The following is a 23,389-nucleotide window of genomic DNA, read 5'->3' on the forward strand; positions in this document are numbered from 1 at the left end:
TTGAGAAACCTGTATGCAGGTCAGGAAGCAATAGTTAGAACAGGACATGGAACAACAGACTGGTTCCAGATAGGAAAAGGAGTATGTCAAGGCTGCATATTGTCACCCTGCTTACTTAACTTCTATGCAGAGTACATCATGAGAAACTCTGGGCTGGAAGAAGCACAAGCTGGAATCAAGATTGCCAGGAGAAATATCAATAACCTCAGATATGCAGATGACACCACCCTTATGGCAGAAAGTGAAAAAGAACCAAAGAACCTCTTGATGAAAGTGAAAGAGGAGAGTGAAAATGTTGGCTTAAAACTCAACATTCAGAAAACTAAGATCATGGCATCCAGTCCCATCACTTCATGGCAAATAGATGGGGAAACAATGGAAACAGAGGCTGAATTTATTTTTCTGGGTTCCAAAATCACTGCAGATGGTGATTGCAGCCATGAAATTAAAAGACGCTTGCTGCTTGGAAGGAAAGTTATGACCAACCTAGACAGCAGATTAAAAAGCAGAGACATTACTTTGCCAACAAAAGTCAGTCTAGTCAAGGCTATGGTTTTTCCAGTAGTCATGTATGGATGTGAGAGTTGGACTATAAAGAAATCTTGAGTGCCAAAGAATTGATGCTTTTGAACTATGGTGTTGAAGAAGACTCCTGAGAGTCCCTTGGACAGCAGGGAAATCCAACCAGTCTATCCTAAACGACATCAGTCCTGGGTGTTCATTGGAAGGACTGATGTTGAAGCTGAAACTCCAATACTTTGGCCACCTGATGCAAAGTGCTGACTCATTTGAAAAGACCCTGATGCTAGGAAAGATTGAGGCAGGAGCAGAAGGGACTGACAGACGATGAGATGGTTGGATGGCATCACTGACTGAACGGACATGGGTTTGGGTGAACTTCAGGAGTTGGTGATGGACAGGGAGGCCTGGCGTGCAGCGGTTCATGGGGTCGCATAGAGTTGGACACAACTGAGTGACTGAACTGAACTGAACTTACTTCTTAGGTATATTAATCTGCATGATACCAAGTGACTATATAACCCAACTATTGGATGGATTTATGAGGATGGTGCAAAAGTAACTGAGGTTTTGAAATTTGCTATTTGATATTGGAATATATTCTTAAATAAATGTGGTTATGTTATACATTATTTGAATACACATTTCTCACTTGATGTTTTTGCTAATGAGTTATTAGTTTCTGTTTGTTTTATATTTATTCTAGATTATAGAAATGATGTTAGACAAAAGGCAAATTGAAGTGTTTTTTTTTTATTTGAGTTCAAAATGGGTTGTCAAGCAGAGACAACTAGCAACACCAACAACACATTTTACCCAGGAACTGCTAATGAACATACAGTGCAGTGGTGGTTTAAGAAGTTTTGCAAAGGACAGGAGAGTCTTGAAGATGAACACCACAGTGGCCTGCCACTGGAAGTTGACAACAATCAGTTGAGAGGATCATTGAAGCTGATCCTGTTACAACTACACGAGAAGTTGCTGAAGAACTCAGTGTCAACCACTGTATCGTCATTTGGCATTTGAAACAAACTGGACAGGTAAAAAAGCTCAATAAGTGGGTGCCTCATGAGCTGACCGCAAGGCAAAAAAATAGGTTTGAAGTGAAATCTTCTCTTATTCTATGCAAAAACAATGAACAATTTCTCCATTGGATTGTGATGTGCAATAAAAAGTGGATTTTATATGACAGCTGGTGATGACCAACTCAGTGCTGGACAGAGAAGATGCTCCAAAGCACTTCCCAAAATCAAACTTACACCAAAAGAAGGTTATGGTCACTGTTTGGTCGTCTCTTGCCAGTCTGATCATTACAGCTTTCTGAATCCTGGCAAAATCATTACATCTGAGAAGTATGCTCAGCAAATCAATGAGATGCACTGAAAATGGCAACATCTGCAGCAAGTATTGATTAACAGAATGGACCCAATCCTTCTCTACGACAATGCCCGACTGCACATCACACAACCAATGCTTCAAAAATTGAACAAACTGGGCTATGACGTTTTGCCTCATCCGCCTTATTCCCCTGACTTCTCATGACTACCATTTCTTCAGGCATCTCAACAACTTTTTGCCAGGAAAACAACTTCCACAACCAGCAGGAGGCGGAAAATGCATTCCAAGAGTTTTCTGAATCCCCAACATGCACTTTTATGCTACAGGAATAAACAAACTTATTTCTCTTTGGCAAAAATGTGTTGATGGTAATGGTTCCTATTTTGATTAACACAGATGTGTTTGAGCCTAGTTATAATAATTTAAAATTCAAGGTCCAAAACTGCAATTACTTTTATACCAACCTAGTAGTATTGGACCAATCAAACCCTAAATGTTCATTAGAAGGACTGATGTTGAAGCTGAAGCTCCAATACTTTGGCCACCTGATGCAAGAGGTGACTCGCTGGAAAAGACGCTAATGATGGGAAAGACTGAGGGCAAGTGGAGAAGGGACAATGGATGATTAGATAGCATCAAGTGACTCAATGGGCAAGAGTTTGAGCAAACTTTGGGAGATAATGAAGGACAGGAGGCCTGGTGTGCTGCAGTTCAAGGGGTCACAAAGAGTCAGACACAACTAAACAACAACAAATAGTATTTTGCACCTTGTTTTTCTGCTGTAATTTTATATACATGCTATGAATTCTTTAATTATACTGAAATTTGTAATGGTATCAGCAGAAAATACAAATAGCTGTGAAAGGATTTAGAAAAATCAGAAAGTGTGAGATCCATAGTGAGATAATACAGACAAGGAAGGAATTTTAAGGTTAAATAATAAATTATTCAGTTTTCCCACAATGTCATACTTTAGAAGTGGAACAGGTTGCATGAGACCATGAAATTTCTTATGTATTCGTATTTTGTGCTCCTTTTTCTTCTGCACATCATATATTCAGTATACATATTCCCCAAGGAAAAGTAACTTACATAATTACTTTAGAGTTGTTGGAGGGAACTGGGTATTTGTGGATAATAGAAAGTATTTTTCGTGGGTGAATGGACTGAAATCCAGAGCCTCACCCAATGCTGAGCCAAATACCAGCTACATCTGGACTTAGGATGACACAGTGTCCAGTCTTCACAGCCTCAGCCTCAGTAGCAACTGAGACTACTCCCTGAGAAATCTATACAGGGAAATATAGATTTAATAACCCAATACCAAACAGCATTAACTGAGTTTTTATTATAGCAAGGGTTCATATTTGAGATATTCCAAAGCATAAAATATTTCTAAGGGGTGCTTTCTTTTTCAAATGAAATGATGCATCTTCCCCCCATCTGCTTGCTTATTTTGGCAGGCATACATACTAATCATGTTGTAATGAGGCTACAATTAAAGACAGTTGCCATCTCCTCAGCAAAGACCAATGGGATGGGGTCGGGGTGCTGGGGGTGGAATACATTTAAAGAGTGGAATGTGGTGAAACAGAAAGTTGGCTCAGGATTAAGAACGTGCTGCAACTAACCCACAAAACAAGTAATCCACGGGTAGGCAACATTATACTAAAGGCCCAAGGGTTGTTCTGGTCCTCTAGGTATGAACAAATATTTCCGTAACACACAGCTTTGCTTAGGATTTACTTTTTCAGCAAAGGAGATTGTGCAGAAACGCTGAAGTAATCTTTTGTGCTTTCAAATGACCATCATGGTCTGAGACGAGATGGCCATAACCCGTCCCAAGACCACACAGTTGCACGTTACCTTGGACACCAGGCTGGCTCTGTATGCTGCTAGTTGCTTCAGGTACTCCTTCTTCGCGGCCTCTGTTTTCTTTTTATAGACCTGCAACAACAGAGAGTCTTAGATTAGAAAGTGCATCTGCTTTTGTTTCCAGAGAAGTGCAATGCAGAATGATAATTGTGTGTGTTCACACGCACACACACACACACACACACACACACAATACAATAATACGTAGCTCCCCAAAGATAGTGTTTTCTTACTGAAACAAGTTTTTAAGAAGTATGGCAAGAGATTAGATAATAAAAAGACTAACAATGGTAAAATTTCCCATTTTGCATAAAGCATATGAAGAGATATACCTGGGTTAGTCTGAGAGTGGAGGCAGTTGGTTTGGAAAGATACTATGGCTGGAGGTTCCCAGGGAACCACATGTGAGTAAAGAAGCCATTCATACTTATATAAGGAGTAGATAATGTTATACTGCACTCAAATCCTGACATATACAGAGCTTCCCTCGTAGCTCAGCTGGTAAAGAATCTGTGAAAGATACTATGGCTGCAAGTTCTCAGGGAATCACATGTGAGAAAAGAAGCCATTTGTACTTATATAAGGGGCAGATAATGCTGTAGTGCACTCAAATCCTGACATATATCTCTTTGCTAAATACAAAAACAAGGACAGATTCCAAAGATGATCAATAAAGTTCAACATGCTAATCAAAGAAACAGTTATGGAGTTTGCAGGTTCATCACTAATTTAAAGTTTTGTGCCTTGAAGTTCTATTTTCAAAGACTCAGCAATCAGTGATGGCAGTCGAAGTCACATTTGGGAGTGGGCTGGGGACCCTGAGTGGCTGCGGACTGCACATGTGCCGTGACGTGTAGCCTGCTCTGGTCAGGCCCTTTCCAGAAAACACAAAAAAACACATGTTATGGATGTGTGGATGCCTCAGTGTGAAAAGGTAAAAATGTTCTGAATTGAGTTTCAATTTATAGCAGCTTTTCATTTTTCATAGGAAATCATCTTGCAAATACAAGCAAAATCATCCTAAATTGAGCAAAAGTACTGAAAAACAACTTGCTGGTAGGCTAAAGGTCACATAGCTAAGCTAACAGAAAAAAAGTTATTAGAGTCAAAAATGAAAGATAAGCAAAGTGAATATACTTTGTCTGCTATCATTAAGGTAATTATTTCAAGGCTTTAGAGCCTGCTTTTGTCAATCTTTTGAAATCAGCCCAAAAGAACAAAATATTTTTCACCATTGGATGCATTTTCATGGATACGACTATTTTAAATTTCCCACATCTCGAATTTTACAGCAAGGAATGAGGCTTGGCTACTACTTTGTAATGCTGAGCTCAAAACCAGACACAGGCCAGTGTGAAAGTGGCCTTAGAATTAGTCAAAGTATTAAATATAAATTATGTGTAAAGACCAAATATCTACCAAAGTCAGCAGCAGAAGTCAATTTATGGTTTCTGATGTGGAAGGTGGTTTGCTGAGGCCTGTCCCCGACTGTGAAATTTAAGGTGTGAGAAATATTACCTACTCATAAATATTTTAATTAAAGCAGAACATTTTACTTAAAGTAAACAAATGAGTAACCTTGTCAACAGAATTATAAAGGACCCTATGAAATGAATGTGCTCATTGTTCTCCCTTAGGGAGCGCTTTAGCCTAGTCTTTCATATTTGGCATTTTGGTATATTATAATAAAGGCAACTATAATAAGGCAATTATGAATTCATACAATAGTATCACACAATCATCTTTAGTGTCATCTTTACAATACATGGAACTAAAGAAATTTAAAAGAAACTTTTTAGTAAGAAGTCAATTAATCAATTACAGGAAAATTCTTAATTTACTGAGCTAATTATTAGAAGTCAAATTCAGATTCTTTTTTAGACACCCATATATGAAAACAAATAAACACTAAATTCCAGCAAAGTCTTTGAACAGTATGATTCATGCATATCATATGCTTTGGTTCAGTCAGAATGAGAAACATGGAGCTCTCTTGCTTTTTGATTGATTTATTTCTTTCTTCAAATACAGATTTCTGTTTGTAGTTCTCCCTCCAATCTCTTCCGCAAGACATACTTTTTATTATGAATGACCTTAAACTGACAACGTTTACATTTACTTTTAATACCTTAAAACTGTTTCAAGAGGGTTTTTCTCCCACACAGACAGAAATCCTATTCAGGACTTTGAAGCAAATATTTAACAAAAATATCTTCGATGGTAGTACGCTTTTGTAAACTTGAAGCATTTCTATCATGTTTTTTATTCATGTTACTCTAGGTGACCTCCTTGGACAGCTAACTAGGGTTCATTTAGCTTCCACAGCATTGCCTGAAGCCTCATTTTCTAAGTAGCACAGGTAAGACAGTGTTCAGATGGCCTGACTGTAACATCTATCATCCTTCTTGCCCTCGGTTTCTATCGAAGAAACAGCAGCATTACTACAGTGGGGCTCCCAGTGGTTAACATCCCACAAGGTGTTAACTTTCCTGAAATTTGTTTATTAACAACCACGGGAGAAAGGTGGCAACTCGGTGTGTTTCAGGCTGGATGTATGCCCCCTGGATTCAGGGGAGATCGATGTCGTTATGGGATTCCTGACTAGCATTCAGAGCACCCTGTTTCCTCCAGATGGCTCCCTATTGGCTATTGATGACTGGCTATGTGGGATCATCCTACACGTGCCTAAATACCACTTTAGGAAAGAGGAAACTCATCACGTCACATTACACGGCTTGATGGGTCTGCTCTTCCCTGAACAGCTGCAGATCTTCAGAGGGAGGATTCAAAGGGTGGTGATTTCAGGAGGTATGTTTCTGTAATTGTGTCTAAAGGGGGGTACCCTGGGTCAGAACTAAAATCTGAGGTGGCTTCCCTTACAGTAATTTAGAACCTCCACCTTTGAGAACTAGCTAATGGCTCAAATATTATTCACCCTGTATGTCCTTGTGATGCTACCCTCTAAAATTGTACAAGGATGCTTTCTGAATCCTGTCTTTGATGCAGATGTCTGAAGAAGGGCCTCAAATATATGAGAATGATAAAAAACATGTAAGAATTCCACATACTGAAATTCTTCCTTTAGAACAGATAATTAAAAATCATCAGTAAAAAGTTCCACAAAAACGTTTCAAAGCTCTATTTATGGATGGAGAAAACTCTTTCACTTGTAGAAACCAAAGATGACGCTGACTGCATTTGCAATGAGCAGTCCACTGCAATGATCAAACCTTCTAACCTAGGGGATGGGTCTGATTTACATCAAAGTTAAGTTTGGGAAAGAAGTGGTCTCTCTCTCTCTCTCTCTCAGGGAAAGACAAATATTTTAAAGAAATGTGATTCACACGGTAAATATTAGTACTCAGCTGAACTACAAAATGGCTTCCAAATGGGCCACAGCTGTTTGAAATAAAGTGCAAAGTTGGCCAGATGAGGATTTAAAAATCATAATACATCATTTATCATTTTCCCCAGCTCATCCAAACACTTTTGAATTCATCCTGTCCTAACTTAGTTAGTTGCTGTGGTTTGTTATTCTAAGAAAGCTACCATACCCTATCTAAGGATTGCATCTCAGCAGTTAAGTTAAAACATATATAATGGCTAAACTAAAACAGACCTCAAATGGCAGTTCTAGAGAATCCAAATTCTGTTCATGTAACCTAGTGATTCTATGAATCATTTTTTAAGTTGCACTACATTCTAGCATGTATACACATTTTTATAAGCGAATAATCTCTAATTAAAATCAGCAATTCAGTATCAGTGACTACGGATGCACTCAAACAGAAAACATTCTAATACAACCTGTCATTTTGCTTTTCTCACTTTCTGCTCCTTCCCCAAACAATCCGTCTAACTTATATAGAAAAGTAAAACCTTATAAATACCATTTAATTCCTTCTTCCTTCCTTCTTTTTGGCTCTGGTCCCTAGTTAATCTCTAGTTGTAGTTTATTCAACTCTTTGCAGTAATAATAAGAAAAAACACAGTTCTTCTAATTCTGGATTTTATTCAAACACTACAAAACTAAAGGCACTTTTCTTTTTGGTTAACTTCAAATGTAGTTTTTCCCCAGTATAATTTCATATTTATAGAAAATGCTTAGAAACATGGTTATGTAAGAAATAATAATTTAATCTCATTTCCCTGTAATATACAGTACTTGAGAAATTAACATTTGCAGCATCTTTGAATGCTATTATTATTTAGGACAGTTAGAGCAAGTGCATCTGTGTTTACACAGAACTTAGTCCTTAAATGCAGTTAAATTTCCATTTGTGTAACTTGCTCAGCGTTTTCTTAAGCATTCCAGAAGTCAGAGAACTTTATAAAGTGGTATTCAGAGAACTGAAAACATTATACAACATGACAAAAATTTTGCTATCGATTCTTTTTGGGATCCATCAAATGCAAACACATTGTCTGCACAATAATGGGGTAACCTGTTTCTGGAATGGTCGGGATCAGAAGCAAGCTCTTCATCTGAAAATAAGGCTGTAAAATACATCTGTCAGTTTATTAAATGAGGATGAGAGAGTGTAATGTTGTTCAATTATACTTAACAATATAGTGAGTATCTGTTATGTTCCTGCATGGAGTGAGGAACAGAAGCTACAAAACCAAAAAAAGTATTAAAATATGCTTCTATTGTGTGCATTTTTTGTGTGAGGCATATATATACATGTATCTAATCAAACTGGTCTGGTATCTGAGATTTATCTCTGTTTATGCAACAGCCCCTCCTGGTTACATGTGATCTCCCTTGGATGCCTCATTCAGACCCCCAACCACAGGGCAGCCCTTTTAGCAGGGCAGTCTGGCACATAGCAGGTGCTTGGGAAATGCCTGCGATAGAGTGTATAATCCCTGGTCTCAGGTTTCTCTTCTGTGAGTCAGCATGGGTGTGGTACTCACGGTAGAACACCAAACTGCATGTTCTAAATTAGGGTGGGCATCAGTGGGGACAGAGGATTTGGTATACAAAGAGATAACCTGCCCTCCTGAAACATGTTTACCAATAATACACAAAGCCCAGTGGACTTGCCGCTGCTGCTGCTGCTAAGTCGCTTCAGTCGTGTCCAACTCTGTGCGACCCCAAAGACGGCATCCCACCAGGCTCCACCATCCCTGGGATTCTCCAGGCAAGAACACTGGAGTGGGTTGCCATTTCCTTCTCCAATGCATTAAAGTGAAAAGTGAAAGTAAAGTCGCTCAGTTGTGCCCGACTCTTAGCGACCCCATGGACTGCAGCCTACCAGGTTCCTCCATCCATGGGATTTTCCAGGCAAGAGTACTGGAGTGGGTTGCCATTGCCTTCTCCGCCAATGGACTTGAGTGAGTATTATGTTCAAATTCTCTCTCTGCTGACATCATGGAACCATTTAAGTGAAATGTCTGCTCTCTCTGTGTATCAGCATGGAGTATTTCCATTTGCACTCTGTGTATTTACACCCAGGAAGGTGTGCCACAACCCCATTTATGTACCAATTAATTATAGGTATATATGCCTGTGATTTAGAAATATGTTCACCATTGGGTATAATATTTCCAACTGCTGTTTCAAGTTTTTATGAATATTAATATAAACTTGCCTCACCTTCTACAGTTTTTAAGTGAACAATTGTTTTATATATCTTCTACATCTAGCATTAAAAAAACTGGAGAAAATGCCTAATGTTTATAAGGAATTGGCCAAGATAAACACGTGTGTGAATGCTATTGTAAAACAGGATTTTAGTTAACCTTAAGTATTGTTGACATAAAATCCAAATTTTATCATAAGATATGGGGCGGGGGTGGGGGAAGGCCCCGGCAGCGCTTCTGTAGTGGGTATTTGAGCACCAATGAGGAGTAAATGATTTGATTCCACGGGCTCAGAGGATTTGTCAGCTGCCTCGTAAGTACAATTCTGGCTCTTCATATCCCTGCTGCTTCTAATTTAGCAGGACAGGCTCATAATTGAAGCAAATTAACTATTTACACTTGCCACTTCTACCAGGGGAAGAGGACACAGCAGCAGGAAAGAATGAGCAGGAAATTACATTCTTCCCACTTGTGTCAGACCTGCCCTTATATAAACACATTAACAGTAATTTCATGAGGCGTCAAACATAGGAATAAATACTGAGGGATGAAATAATGAGGTGCTGCTATTGAGCTGAACTGCTATGGCTAATATCCTTGGATATGAATTATGCATCCTGAAAGAAGGCATATGTTACAATATTCAAACAGTTTCCCTGCAAGTGATATCTGCTCATTAGGCTCTGGATAGCGAGGTAAACCTGCTCTCTTCTCCCATGACAGGGTAGCATTTACAAAAATATGCTCTCTGGGCACCGTGGGCTGTGGTTTCTCCTGAATACACCAAACCCTGAACAGGCCTTCCACTCCATTTTTAGCCTAACAGCATGTTTATTTAGCTCTTTGGCTGAAGCTTTAAAGCCATTTAATGTAATGTAAACAAGAACATTTTGTTTGTAATTTGCTAAATGTATTACAGCCCAACTGTGTCTCCAATTAGGAACTTAAGGTTCATTTAGTAATTTACATCTGGTTCTGATTTAAGGTGACTTTCCTTTCCCACTTAGGAGCTGACTTTCCGTGGCTAAAAAGGAACCAAGAATGCTTTATAGCTCTTTGGACCGATCCCTTCTGCTTCAAAGCTGGACGGGACTCTTTAATTTAGTGGGGTTTGACTTTGATGACCAGAATCACAGAATTCAGAATAATGGGGAAATACAGGAAATTTAGCTGGACCTTCATAAACAAAGATGCTGAGGGTTGCTCAAACTCCAAGGAGTCTCATATAAAGGGCATGATCTTGTTACGTTATTATTTTTCTTTCTCTGTAGGTTCCAGTCAATGAAACAAAAGTAGCAAAGACCAACATCACCGTCACACTTATGTTTTATTTCCCTTTCTCTAGCTGGTGCCTTTTGGAAACGACTTACTATGTCTCTGAACCAGGTTCTCCACTGTCGTAGGATTCATTAGCATTTAAAACCTTCTGCTGGAATCCCAAACACAATCCCGCTCCCTCCCTTCCAGATTCAGCCCCATCTTCGAAAGTATTCAAATGGAGAGATCTCTGATATGTGAAGTTTGTTCAGCGGCTTTGGTAGGAACAACTCATAATGGAGGTTTTGTGTTCCTGGAGGATTTTTATCACTTCTTTTAGCTTCCTTCTGATTTCTCTTCTTTGAGAGATTCTTTACAGAAATCAAAGTACATATAGTTTCTTCCTTTCCGGGGCTTCTGAAAATAAAGACCTGCCCATCTGCAGTGGCTTCTTAGCCCCGCCTAGACTCCACAAAGAGGAAGCATGTGACACACACATACACAGCAGCCCCATTAGTCCTGTTCCCTCTGGCTGGCAAGAAAACATTCAATTGTAATCTCACTAATAGCTGTTTTTCCTTAAATATTGTAATTTTCTGAGCCCCTAATAAGTCATCAATAATTTTGCCCATTTTCCCCAGTTTGTGTTTATATTTGGAGCTGTTCATAATTGTGGGCTATTATGACAACGGGATTTCTGAACAATGGTGGTGCATGAAATCCTAGCCTTCTCCTTGAACCAGCTGCCTACACAAAGCCAGCAGCATCACGTGGGGGCTGTTCTGCAACATGCACGTTTGTCCTAAATTTTGAAGTTTAGTGGTCTGCCTCTAACTGGCTCCAGCAACATTCCTTTAAAAATACATAGCAGTATGTGTGCTCTCCAATTTGAATATTAAATGAGAGTAAAATACAATTAAATTAAGTTTGAAACAGAGATATTATGTTGGCACCATGAGTCAACATAAAGGGGAAGAACAGGTGGTAATACACCATAATAACACTTTTGGATATTTTGCTGAAATTCTCTTGATGCCCAAAACGTGCACTCTAGGTGGGCATGTGCGCTTTGTGGGCAATTCCGGCAAACTGTCAGAGAGGGGCTGCCACGTGGAGCACGGCAGGCCCAGCTGATGCAGTATGTCCCTTCTATAAGCGAGGCATCTGCTCTCACTCACTAAACCCTCTCCCTGCTTGTCCCTGGGGTGGACTTGCACCCGTATATGTCAAAACCACCCTTTTTTACATACTCTGTGGTTTCACTATCTTTATTAAGCCAGATCATCTTTTAAGAGGAAAGAATAAGCTATGCTGAACCCCTGTCAAGTCAAAGGAACAGAAGGCATGGGGACAAACTATCTCAAGTGACTCAAACTGATCCCAGCACCTTGTTTTGGTAATGGTGCTTGAGTGTTAAAATACTAACTTCTCTATAAGAGAAAAAGTTATTTCTATTAATATATCTCCCTAAGTAATCTCAGAATATTTTTTTAAACAACTGCATTTTGATTATGGAATTGCTTTACAATACTCAGTGAGTTAAACAGGGTCTGTGCTATGCTAAGTTGCTTCAGTTGTGTCCAGCTCTTTGCGACGCCATGGACGATGGTCTGCAAGGCTCCTCTGTCCACAGGGCTCTCCAGGCAAGAATACTGAAGTGGGTTCCCATTCTCTCCCCCAGGGGAGCTTCCCAACCCAGGGATCGACATCACATCTCTCAGGTCTCCTGCATTGGCAGGTGGTTTCTCTACCATTAAGGCCACCTGGGAAGCCGCCAAGTAGGGTCAGCTATTATATAATCTCATCTTTTATTTATAAAACACATTCGTCAACCCCCCAACTATTTCTATTAAGAGAGAACCCAAAGAAAGACTCATTACAAGTTACCTATAAAATTGGAAACAAAAGAAAAAGAGGAAAGTGTTTTGCTATCACAATATACAATTAAAAAGCCTTAAGTATTATGTCATAATTGTGATCCTACTTCCATTGGAAAGGCTCAGAGCTGAGTTTGAAAGGCAGAATGGGAGAATGGGAGTCATTTCTCTTTTTATCACGACACTGGAGAATAGTGACTTTCATATTCTTTGGGTCTGTAAAGACCTTACCTGGTCAGACCAAAAATGTGGAATATTATCTCAGTGTTCCCCTCTTGCTATAATAAAAATAAAAGGCCGTATTATAATAGAATTAGTGGGGAAATCCTGAAGCTTTATATTTGTTGCCTTGAGGAACTACTCAGTTTTCATCCTAAGAACATTATTCTTTTCCCCTAGAAACATGAGAACAGGCACTGACCTTGAATTGATAATGTAAAGGATTTGATCGTGGGCTAGGAAAGAGCTGTGTAGACCTCCCTCATTTAAGTTCCTCTAGTAAATGAGGGAAGTAATTAGGAAAAGATATCCAAGGTTAGAAAAACAGACAAGAGGAGTCAGATTGGTGGTAGTGCTGGCGACTGAAGTTTCTTGACATAAAACCAAAGGAGCGCATGTCAGCCTTTGAGCAGCATCCCCAGCTCACTGCCGGGTTGCAGAAGGGATCACTAATGTCCTCTGATCACAAGTTGCCATCACAGTCACTAGGGAAGGCAACCACCTTCTGGATGTCTCTTCTGGGAAATTCTATCTCACAAAGCAAGAGTTTATAGCACTGAAGCCTGGGCCCTATCCACGACTACACACAGGGGCTGTCTGAGCAGGGAGAGAGGTTATGTCCTGGTGCCCAGGCCATGGGTAGAGCAGGACAGGGGTGGGGCTGGGGTTCCTGGTGGAGGTGCACTCAGTTTCTCAATCCATGAATAAGCCCCTGTGTAGAATTCCACCGTGCGTCTCCAACATCAGTGGGGAACCACACTTTGGCTTTGGGACTGTGACAGCAAACTGATCCAAGTTAGGAGAGAAACCGGCTCTGAAGTCTCAAAAAACTGTATTAGGTTTTCAGTGGAATCACAAAATACAATGTCAACCACTCTATTTGTGAGGGTATTTTACAGTGCAGGAGACCCGGGTTCGATCCCTGGGTTGGGAACATCCCCTGGAGAAGGAAATGGCAACCCACTCCAGTACTCTTGCCTGGAAAATTCCATGGACTGAGGAGCTTGGTAGGCTACAGTCCATGGGATCGCAGAGAGTCAGACACAACTGAGTGGCTTCAGTTTAATCTCACACACAGAGAACATTTCCGTGGTATGGTTTCCATCCTCAGAGATGACTCTTGTAGCAGAGCTCCACGCAGCAGGCCCTATGAAGCCCTTAGCTGGGAGTGGCAATCTTGAAAAGGATATAATGTGTAGAGATTTCAGACTGTACAGGACAGCTCTGACTTATAGTAAAGGGGGGTTGGAGAGAATTGGAAGAGTAGGTTTAGCTAATGTTCTGTTAGCAGCTGGTTTTACCATTACAGCTATAATTGTTTTTATAAACTGGTTAGAAAAGAACTGTAGGTTGAATGATAAGTTCTAGTCATGGTGTGTAGTAGACAAATCAGTCAACGAATAGGACTCTATCTTATTCTCTGCTCTCCTCCCAGTGTCTAGAAAAGTGCCTGGGGCACACAGTAAACACTCAATAAATCTTTGTTGAATGGATGAGTGACTGAATTTAACTGGCCCCATTTCATAACCTGCAAAATTCAGAAAACAGCATCTATGAATACTGCGCTGAACAAACGAAATAAATCATGTAAAACTGTTGTTAAAATATCAAACACAATATACTTTGTAGATGCTGACAGATACTACGATATTTAGGCTCTTAGAGATGTACGCAGGTTTGAGATGTTCTCTTTCTTACTTACTTCCCTGGACCTGAGGAGGAGAGATAAAAGTCTTTGTTAAGAATCCAATATGGGACTAACCCATCATGAATGCACTTCAGCATTCTGTAGCATCTAAAGCTGCATCCACTTCATCCACATCCAGTGACTGAACTTTAATAATAATGCTTGTCTAATTTTTCCTTCATGAAAATGAAATTCTAGATGGTGCAATCTAGTCCTGGCAATCTAGAAATCTGGGATCAATACTGCTTCTTTGTTGAAGTGGATTCTGTCTATACATGGGCTTCCCTGGTGGCTCAGACAGCCTGAGAACTTGCCTACAATGTAGGAGGCCCGGGTTTGATCCCTGGGTTGGGAAGCCTCTGGAGAAGGAAATGGCTACCCACGCCAGTATTCTTGCCTGGAGAACTCCATGGACAGAAGAGCCTGGCAGGCTACATTCCACGGAATCCCAAAGAGATGGATAAGACTCTTTCCACAATTCCCATCCTCCTTAAGACCTTCTGGATGACTTACACTGTGGCTGAGATACAAAGTGTCTCTCACGCCCCTGCTCCCCACCAGTGTGGTCCTCAGTCACACCATGGCAATCCACAAGAGGAGAAAATAATCAGGTATCTGGGCCCATTTAATACAGCCTCGCAATATGGTACAAGAGGGATTGAATAACATACTCCAGTGGTCTTTAGGGAATGGCTAAGGGTAGAGATCCTTAAATTCGAGGTTCATTTAGCAAAGAGCAAAGAGAGTTTTGATGACAAAAGAGTAAATACTAAGTGCTGAAGAGAGGTGTGGACAGTTCTCAAAATGCCTTTAGTGTTTTTTTTTTTTTTCTGTCTAGGATCACATTGGCAGCGTTAAGGAATGAGGTAATCCTGGCTTGGATATGTAGAAGCCCTTCCAAAAGTAACTACAGCATATAAACTTTGAAACAAAGGAACTAAGATGCTATTTATAACAGCAGTAAAGGAATGTAAAACCTTGTCAGAGTCCCCTGAAGTCTGGTTCTGGTGGGGCACATTCTCAGCCTTAGTTCTAGCATCCGAGGAATTCACCCAATGACCAGGCTTCCCAGGTGGTGCTAGTGGTAAAGAACTTTCCTGCCAGTGCTGGAGACATAAGAGATATAGGTTCGATCCCTGGGTCAGGAAGATACCCCTGGAGGAGGGAATGGCAACTGACTCCAGTATTCTTGTCTGGAGACTCTCATGGACAGAAGAGCCTGGCAGGCTACAGTCTGCAGGGTCATAAAGAGTCGGACATGACTGGAGCTACTACACACACACACACACACCAGCACACACCCAACAACCTCAGAAGCCATTTCTTTAGGATGCACACACTTTCTCAAATCATGTTGAATCATCCATTTTGTATCTTTTCTTACCTGTTTTTGCTCTTCACCCAAACCATCCCACATGGAAGCCACAATTTTAGAAACTTCACCAAAGGTAGCATTTGGATTTTGGCCCTTGATGGCAGCCTGAGTATCACGGAAGAATAACGCATAGGCAGACACTGGCTTCTGTGGCTCATTAGGGTCCTTCTTCTTCTTCTTTTTGGGGGTTTTTGGTTTTTTCCCCATGTCAGAGGCAGGTCGTTTCTCTCCACCATTGATCTGAAATAAAACAAAATCTGAATTATAGAAGAACTAAACGAATTTAGGGGCAGATGATATTGCTCTTCCTTGAAACTTACGCAGGTATACTCACCCATACATATCACACAAACACAGATCAGTGAGGGCCACTGGCTCTAAGGGCCACTTGGTTTTGTTTTTTCTGTTTTTCAAGTAAAACTTATTTCATGTAATTTTCATATTCATCTCTTCTAGCCTAATTTACATAGCTTTAACACAACCTTATTGATTCTCTTTGTAATACTATTGTACTGTTAGATATTATACCCTAACTCTCTCAGCTTTTCCTTTTTCTCTTGCAGGAACTGAATGACGAGCAGCACTGTGAGAGTCAGCAGGAGATTCCTCCTGTAGTAACCCCACTGTATGAACAATCCAACCTGTTTTCTTTTGGGGAGTTTATCCTTTTCTTCCTAATTGCGATTTTTTTTGACTAGGCTGGGTTTTCCCACTGTGGGCTTTTCTCTAGCTGTGGCGAGTGGGGGCCCCCTCCAGTTGTGATGTGAGGGCTTCTCACTATGGTGGCTTCTTTGGTGGGAAGCAAGGGCTCTTGGGCGTGTGAGCCTCAGTGGTTGTGGCTCCTGAAGGCCCCAGAGCACAGGCTCAGGAGTTGTGGCCCACCGGCTCAGCTGCTCTGAAGCCTGTGGGATCCTCCTGGCCCAGGGGTTGAACCCGTGTCTCTTGCATCGGCAGGCAGACTTTCCATCACTGAGCCACCAAGGATACCCCTAATCATGATTTTTAAATGATAGTGGCAACATATCCAATGAATAAAGTTGAGTGGCTCCTGGTGTTGCACTTAGTCTGTGGAATGCTGCTGGGAAATCTTAGTAATGTTCATGGCTTAGAATGGCATAATCGAGACCCTAGTTCAGTGCTGTCCAACAGAACTTTCTGCTAAGGGGGTAAAGTTCTAAAATCTGTGCTATTCAATATAGTTGCCACTAGCGACACATAACTAATGAGCATACGAAATGCAGCCAGCAGGAATAAGAAACAAAATTTTAAATTTTATACAATTTTAATTGCTTTAAATTTAAATAGCTAAATGTGGCTAGTGGTTACCATATTGGAGAGTGCATCTCTGGAAACTAGACTCTCAAATCTAGACATTTCTAGCACAGCTTTAACACTCAGTTTAAGGAAAGACTGCATTTCTTCCCACTGTCCTTGAGTATGAATATTTGGATAATCTAAATTGTTATGTTATTGTGATGCAAGTGGGAAAAAAATACAATGTATTTTAGACATCTGCATTTGAACTTGGATATTAACTAGTTAATATGTGATGTCACTTTATCAACATCTATAGAATGAGACGTCTGGGCTGCAATTCTTTCTAGTTCTAGAATTATATGAGTCTACATGAGTACTGAGTAGTGCTGTCTCCGGAGGAAGCCTCTTTCCACCTGCCTCTCCCACCAGCACAACGGCCCCCATGTACTGTCCCCTGATGAAGTCACCATTATCAGGGAGGTTCTGCACCATCACTTCTATTGCTGTGATGGCTGTTGCTTTTCTCTTCTTGGCAACATGCAATATGTATCTTATTCAGATAAATTGCCAGGCAAGGTAACCTGTGTGAAATAACAGCCACCATTGGATACCAAGTACGAGCTCCTGAGAGGCTGGTGGATGTAACATCAGAAGATCCACACTCACGTCCTCTGTTACTACGTTTAGCTGTGAAATCTTGGCAAGTTACGTCATTTTTCTGGGCCTCCATTTCCTCTACTGCAAACCCGTTGCAGTGCCATTGTGTGATTACTGAGATGATATACACATAATATGGTCAAAATTTTAAAGTGGTATTCAGATGTTAATTATGACACAGTAATAAGTTTTTACTGAATGAATGGAAAGAAATGACCTTAACACTAATTTGTGATGCCATATGGTCATGGCTTAAAAGATATGCCCTGAGAACCAGAGACAGGAAAAACAAACAAACAAAAAGCTAAGCGAATTCTTTGTCTTTGTCTTTAGTTAGAAAGCTATCGAATAGATTATTGTTTTGAAACTGTCAGCTGAAGCAGATAAACAACCCTTTGGGGACAGGAGGCTCTGAACCTAGTAGACAGACTGACATAGATCAACACTAGAAGGTGACTTCTCCAGGAAGGGTTTCAGGTGATCCTGTGAGATGACTGGTCCTCAGGTTAATGAGCCAAAGGACAAGAATGCTGAGACTGGACTGAGTGGATACTGGGCAAACTGGGGTAACGGCTCTAAACTAAACATGTAGGTAAATATGACCTCAATGCTCATTCTTAATGGCTGAATGTTAGAATCACCTGGGAAACTTTTAAATAATAGCCTTGTGTCCAGGCTTTAGCTCTATACTGATTAAATCCCAAAGTCTAGGGGCTGGAGACACTGGCCTTAGTCACCCTTAACTCTGCTCCTCCAACCGCCTTTTGATACTTTAGACATGCAACAAACAAACAAGCAAACCTTCTCTTTGCCCCACGGTTGCACAGAGCCACAGCTTTCTTCTCATCACAGTCAGGCTCCTCCACATGGTTATGCTGACTGTAGGCAACTCCTGCGCCTTTCCATCACTTAGGCTCTCAAAAAGGTCACCAAGGACCACAGAGCTAAATCCAGGGGACTTTTCAGTCTTCCCCTGACTTGATTTCTCACTGTGAGTGTCCTGTCTCTTCCAAAGTTCACAGTCTTTGGATTTTATGCCCACCTTGCTGTCCTCACTGTTTCTAGAATCATTTTTAGGCCCATCCAACTCTACCTGACCACTAAATGGTAGTGTACCTGACTTTTTTTTTTTGCTGTAGACTGTCTTCTCATGTGAATTTGTATTTAGGGAATCTCTTAAGATGCAGAGTTTCCAGTAACAATTGTGGGTGGATGAGTGTCAAGTTCATTTCCTCTGAATTTTGAATGCATAAAAACCATTGCTATTTGACACCTTTATCTTCTTTGTATGCTTTATAATTTCCAAATTTTCTAAAATAACTATTTCTATATTAAAAACAATAAAATATCAAGAAGAGAAATAAAAAGGATTCAAGAAAGACCACAATGAAGAATGCTAAAAGTGAAGGGATGACATTGGAGGTCATACTTCATCAAGGATGGGAATATGTAGACAATGGGAACAGCGTATGGAAATAAATGCTTATCCACATGGAATATTTACCTGGACTCCCTATAAATTTTAACAGAAAAAGTTTCAATTTTTAGGATTTCAGATCTGATACATTGAAATCTCCATGACTGCAGATTATATCAATCTTTGCAGAAAATAATCAAATGTCAGTTATATAGAGAAATTTCCTATGACTCACTGTAAATGTTTTTATTAAAAGATTTCCCCTGAATAATTTAAATTGTTTCCCTATTCCACTGTCTAAAATTGTGTTTGAACAACTGATCTTTACGCTTCCTTACTTAAAAAAAATTTTTTTTTTACTGAAGGATGATTGCTTTACAGAATTTTGCTGTTTTTAGTCAAACCTCAACTTGAATTAGCCATAGGTATACATATATCCCCTCCCTTTTGAACCTCCCTCCCATCTCCCTCCTCATCCTACCCCTCTAGGTTGATACAGAGCCCCTGTCTGAGTTTCCTGAGCCATGCAAGAATTCCCATTGGCTATCTATTTTACATATGGCAATGTAAGTTTCCATGTTACTCTTTTCATATATTTAATGCTCTCCTCCCCTCTTCCCATGTCCATAAGTCTATTCTCTATGTCTGTTTCTCTACTGCTGCCCTGCAAATAAATTCTTCCATACTATTTTCCTAGATTATGTGTGTTAGAATACGATATTCATCTTTCTCTTTCTGACTCACTTCACTCTGTATAATAGGTTCTAGGTTCATCCACCTCATCAGAACTGACTCAAATGCATTCCTTTTTATGGATGAGTAATATTCCATTCTGTATATGTACAACTTCTTTATCCATTCATCTGTCAATGGACATCTATATTGCTTCCATGTTCTAGCTATTGTAAATAGTGCTGCAATGAACAATGGGATACATGTGTCTTTTTCAATTTTGGTTTCCTTGAGGTATATGCCTAGGAGTGGGATTGCTGTGTCATATGGTGGCTTTATTCCTAGTTTTTTAAGGCATCTCCATACTGTCTTCCATAGTGGCTGTGTCAATTTACATTCCCAGCAACAGTGCAAGAATGTTCCCTTTTCTCCAGCATTTATTGTTCGTAGACTCTCTAGCATTTATTGTTTGTAGACTTTTTGATGATGGCCATTCTGACTGGTGTGAGGTGATACCTTATTGTGGTTTTGATTTCATTTCTCTAATAATAAGCGATGTTGAGCATCTTTTCATGTGTTTGTTAGCCATCTGTATGTCTTCTTTGGAGAAATGTCTGTTTAGGTCTTTTTCCCACTTTTTGATTGGGTTGTTTGTTTTCCTAGCATTGAGTTGTATGAGCTGCTTGTATACTTCAGAAATCTTTGTTAATTGTTTCATTTGCTATTATTTTCTCCCATTCTTAGGGGTGTGTTTTCACCTTGCTTATAGCTTCCTTTGCTGTGCAAAATTTTTAAGTTTAATCAAGTTCCACTTGTTTACTTTTGTTTTTATTTCCCTTACTCTAGGAGGTGGGTCATAGAGGATTTTGCTTTGATTTATGTCATCGAGTATTGTGCCTATGTTATCCTCTAAGAGTTCCATAGTTTCTGGTCTTACATTTAGGTCTTTAATCCATTTTGAGTTTATCTCTGTGTATGGTGTTAGGAAGTGTTCTAATTTCACTTTTATATGTAGCTGTCCAGTTTTCCCAGCACCATTTATTGAAGAGGCTGTCTTACTTACTTTTTAAATCAGTATTTGGATGACATGGGGCATGTTTCAGATCTGCTGGATTCACGTGACACCCATGGTAGCAAGAAGGACAGTTAACCTACTACTGGAAAACGTGGCCCTCCTTTCTAGGGAGTCTCTGCAGAAGCCGGAGCACCGGCTATGGCCAGTGAGAAGCTCTAAGTATCAAGCATACAGAAACCACAAGCTACTGTTTTGACACAATACATATAACTGTTTTGATAGCAACCCTATAGGAATCTCTAAACAAGTCCATGCAGCCAATCAATTTGGTTGGCTTTCTGGAGGCTTCCCCTATTTTTCTGGCTTATCTTTATTAACAGGGTTAGCCAGATGCAGTCTTCTCCTTTAGGAGAAACAAGCATCTTATGATTTCTGCCTCCCTATTTTCAAGGCTTAGCAGACACCATTTATGTATTATGGAGGGTCACCCTGAGGCTTCACCTGTGTATCTGACAGTGTACCTGAGAGGCACCAAGCTTGAAGCTGGGGTGTTATCCCCCATTATGGCCAGACTACTGGCCAATTTCATAGCATTACATCAGCTTTATCTCTGCGATTCCTGAAAGTGAGAGCATGTTGATATACTGTCCTTTTATTTATTTATTAAAAAAATTTTTTTACACTCTCCTTTTAAATACTCATGGTTAATCTTAGGCTGAATTATCTGTCATGCAAGAAAATTGGCATCTGAGTGAACTAATCTACAGGGCACACATAAAATATTTATTTCTTAAGATTCACTGCCTTTTCTTCAGTAATTCAACTAGCTCACTAAAATGATATTCTTAGATCATAATATTCTGACCACTTGTAAAACTGCCCTCATAGAGCCAAACTATGGCTTAAAATAGCGCCCTTCCACCAAAAGCTGTGGTAAGAGGAAAACACAAAAATAAAAATTATGTATGAAATAATTTTAAGAAATAAAATATGCTTTGAAGGGAATCATTGTTATATTGCTCAGTGTTCCTTGCATAGAGGCTTACTGGATATGTACAATGTCTGCTTTTAGAAAGCAATATAACAGGATACAAATCCCCTGCTGTGGCTGGCTGTCTAATGCATCCACACATGTGGGCAGTGCTGTATGAAGTGAAAAGGCTGTCTGCCACGTGAGCCCTGGCCATTACCACCTGATGTGGTGGAGGGGTCTGAACACTGGGCATTACCACCTAATTGTGGGGGTCTTATTTTTTACTTTGCATTTGACTTGTGTTTGGGAAGGTACAGAAGTGAGCTGTTATGAAGTCTGTATAATGAACTGGGAATTTGTCAGGCCTACTTTCTGGCTGTAGTTTCATCACGTATTTAAAAACCACATGATCATTTCTCGTATACAAAACCTCCCCAAAGAAAGATATGCTGCTATAATTTAGATCCACTTACATGCCAGGAATGGATTGCATTTTGAAAGACACCTAGCCTTTCTGACCATCAACTATTTGGAATGAACACAATGATGATAAATATGATTGTGGTGAGAAAATGAGCAAAATGGATTTGTAATATGTCCCTGGACCTTAATTTTGAGTATTGTCTGAATGGATGAAAGTTTATAATTTTATGGCCTAATTTTCCCGCAGACACTGACTACTGTAGTCTAGAGCAGTACTATCTCATGGAATCTTCTAGGAAGATGGAAACGTTCTCTGTACTGTCTGTCTGAAGGTAGGCACTAGCCACGTGTGACAATGGAGTATGCTAAGCTAGAGCAAGTGAGGAACTAGATTTTCAAATTTAATTTTAATTAGATTTAAATGTACATGGTCACACAGGACTTGTGGCTACTATAAGGACTGTACAGGATCGTGTATAGGACACTGTTTTAGAGTATAACATTTCTAGAGTTACTTGGGTTCTAAGATTAGAAGAGTTAAAATTTAATTCCAATGTCATGATCTTGACAATACAGATGGACCATAGAATGCAAAAATATAAAGTCTCCACAATGACAAGCACATTGAGAATAGGAACAAGGCCCTGTTAATCTTTCCAAACTCACAGCATCAGTACGGAGTCTACATGCAGCGGATCACCACGTTCCCACCTGCATTCTACAGTAGTGGGCAAAGGCTTACAGTGGCAAGGAAAAGGACATCTGAAACGTATACAACAGTTGTTTGAAAATCATAGCAACTAAGAATATGTCTGGACTTAGGCCTTACCTGTAATCCTTATTACCATGGACTTTTTCATGCTCTATTAAAGCTCCCATGAAAAAATAAATACAGACACAAATGCATAGACATACTGCTCTCACAGTAGCTTTACAAAGATATCTGTGCTCCCTGTATTAACTTTTAGACTGATACCTATTTCCCAAATCCCTGGGGGTGTCTTTATGCTTTTGGTAATCCACCTCCAGTCATGTCTTATTGCTTAATTAAAGTGATGTATTTAACTTATTTATCACAATAAAACAATAATTTTCCACTTTAAAAAAGCAATGTGTTAATGGTGTTACTTAGATAGCACTTCTTAAGAATACAGAGTAGAGGAGTTAAGACTCAAGGAAAGAGAATCACTGATATTGAAACGTCCCTGGAGAAGTTGGAAACGTCTATAAGCATATTTAAAA

General features: G+C 39.9%; 1 protein-coding gene across 5 annotated transcripts in view; it reads right to left on the reverse strand.

The window, feature by feature from the left end:
• Window positions 1-23,389, reverse strand: part of TOX (thymocyte selection associated high mobility group box) — a 309,096-nt gene that overhangs the window by 27,303 nt on the left and 258,404 nt on the right. For all 5 annotated transcript variants that reach the window (XM_042254239.2, XM_042254237.2, XM_004011695.6 and 2 more), the window contains 2 exons: window positions 15,743-15,973; window positions 3,724-3,804 (listed from right to left, as the gene is read on the reverse strand). In XM_042254239.2, the coding sequence (XP_042110173.1) occupies window positions 3,724-3,804; window positions 15,743-15,973 (312 nt within the window). The remainder of the gene's footprint in view (window positions 1-3,723; window positions 3,805-15,742; window positions 15,974-23,389) is intronic.

Source organism: Ovis aries, chromosome 9 (genome assembly GCF_016772045.2).
Source record: "Ovis aries strain OAR_USU_Benz2616 breed Rambouillet chromosome 9, ARS-UI_Ramb_v3.0, whole genome shotgun sequence".
NCBI lineage: Eukaryota > Metazoa > Chordata > Mammalia > Artiodactyla > Bovidae > Ovis > Ovis aries.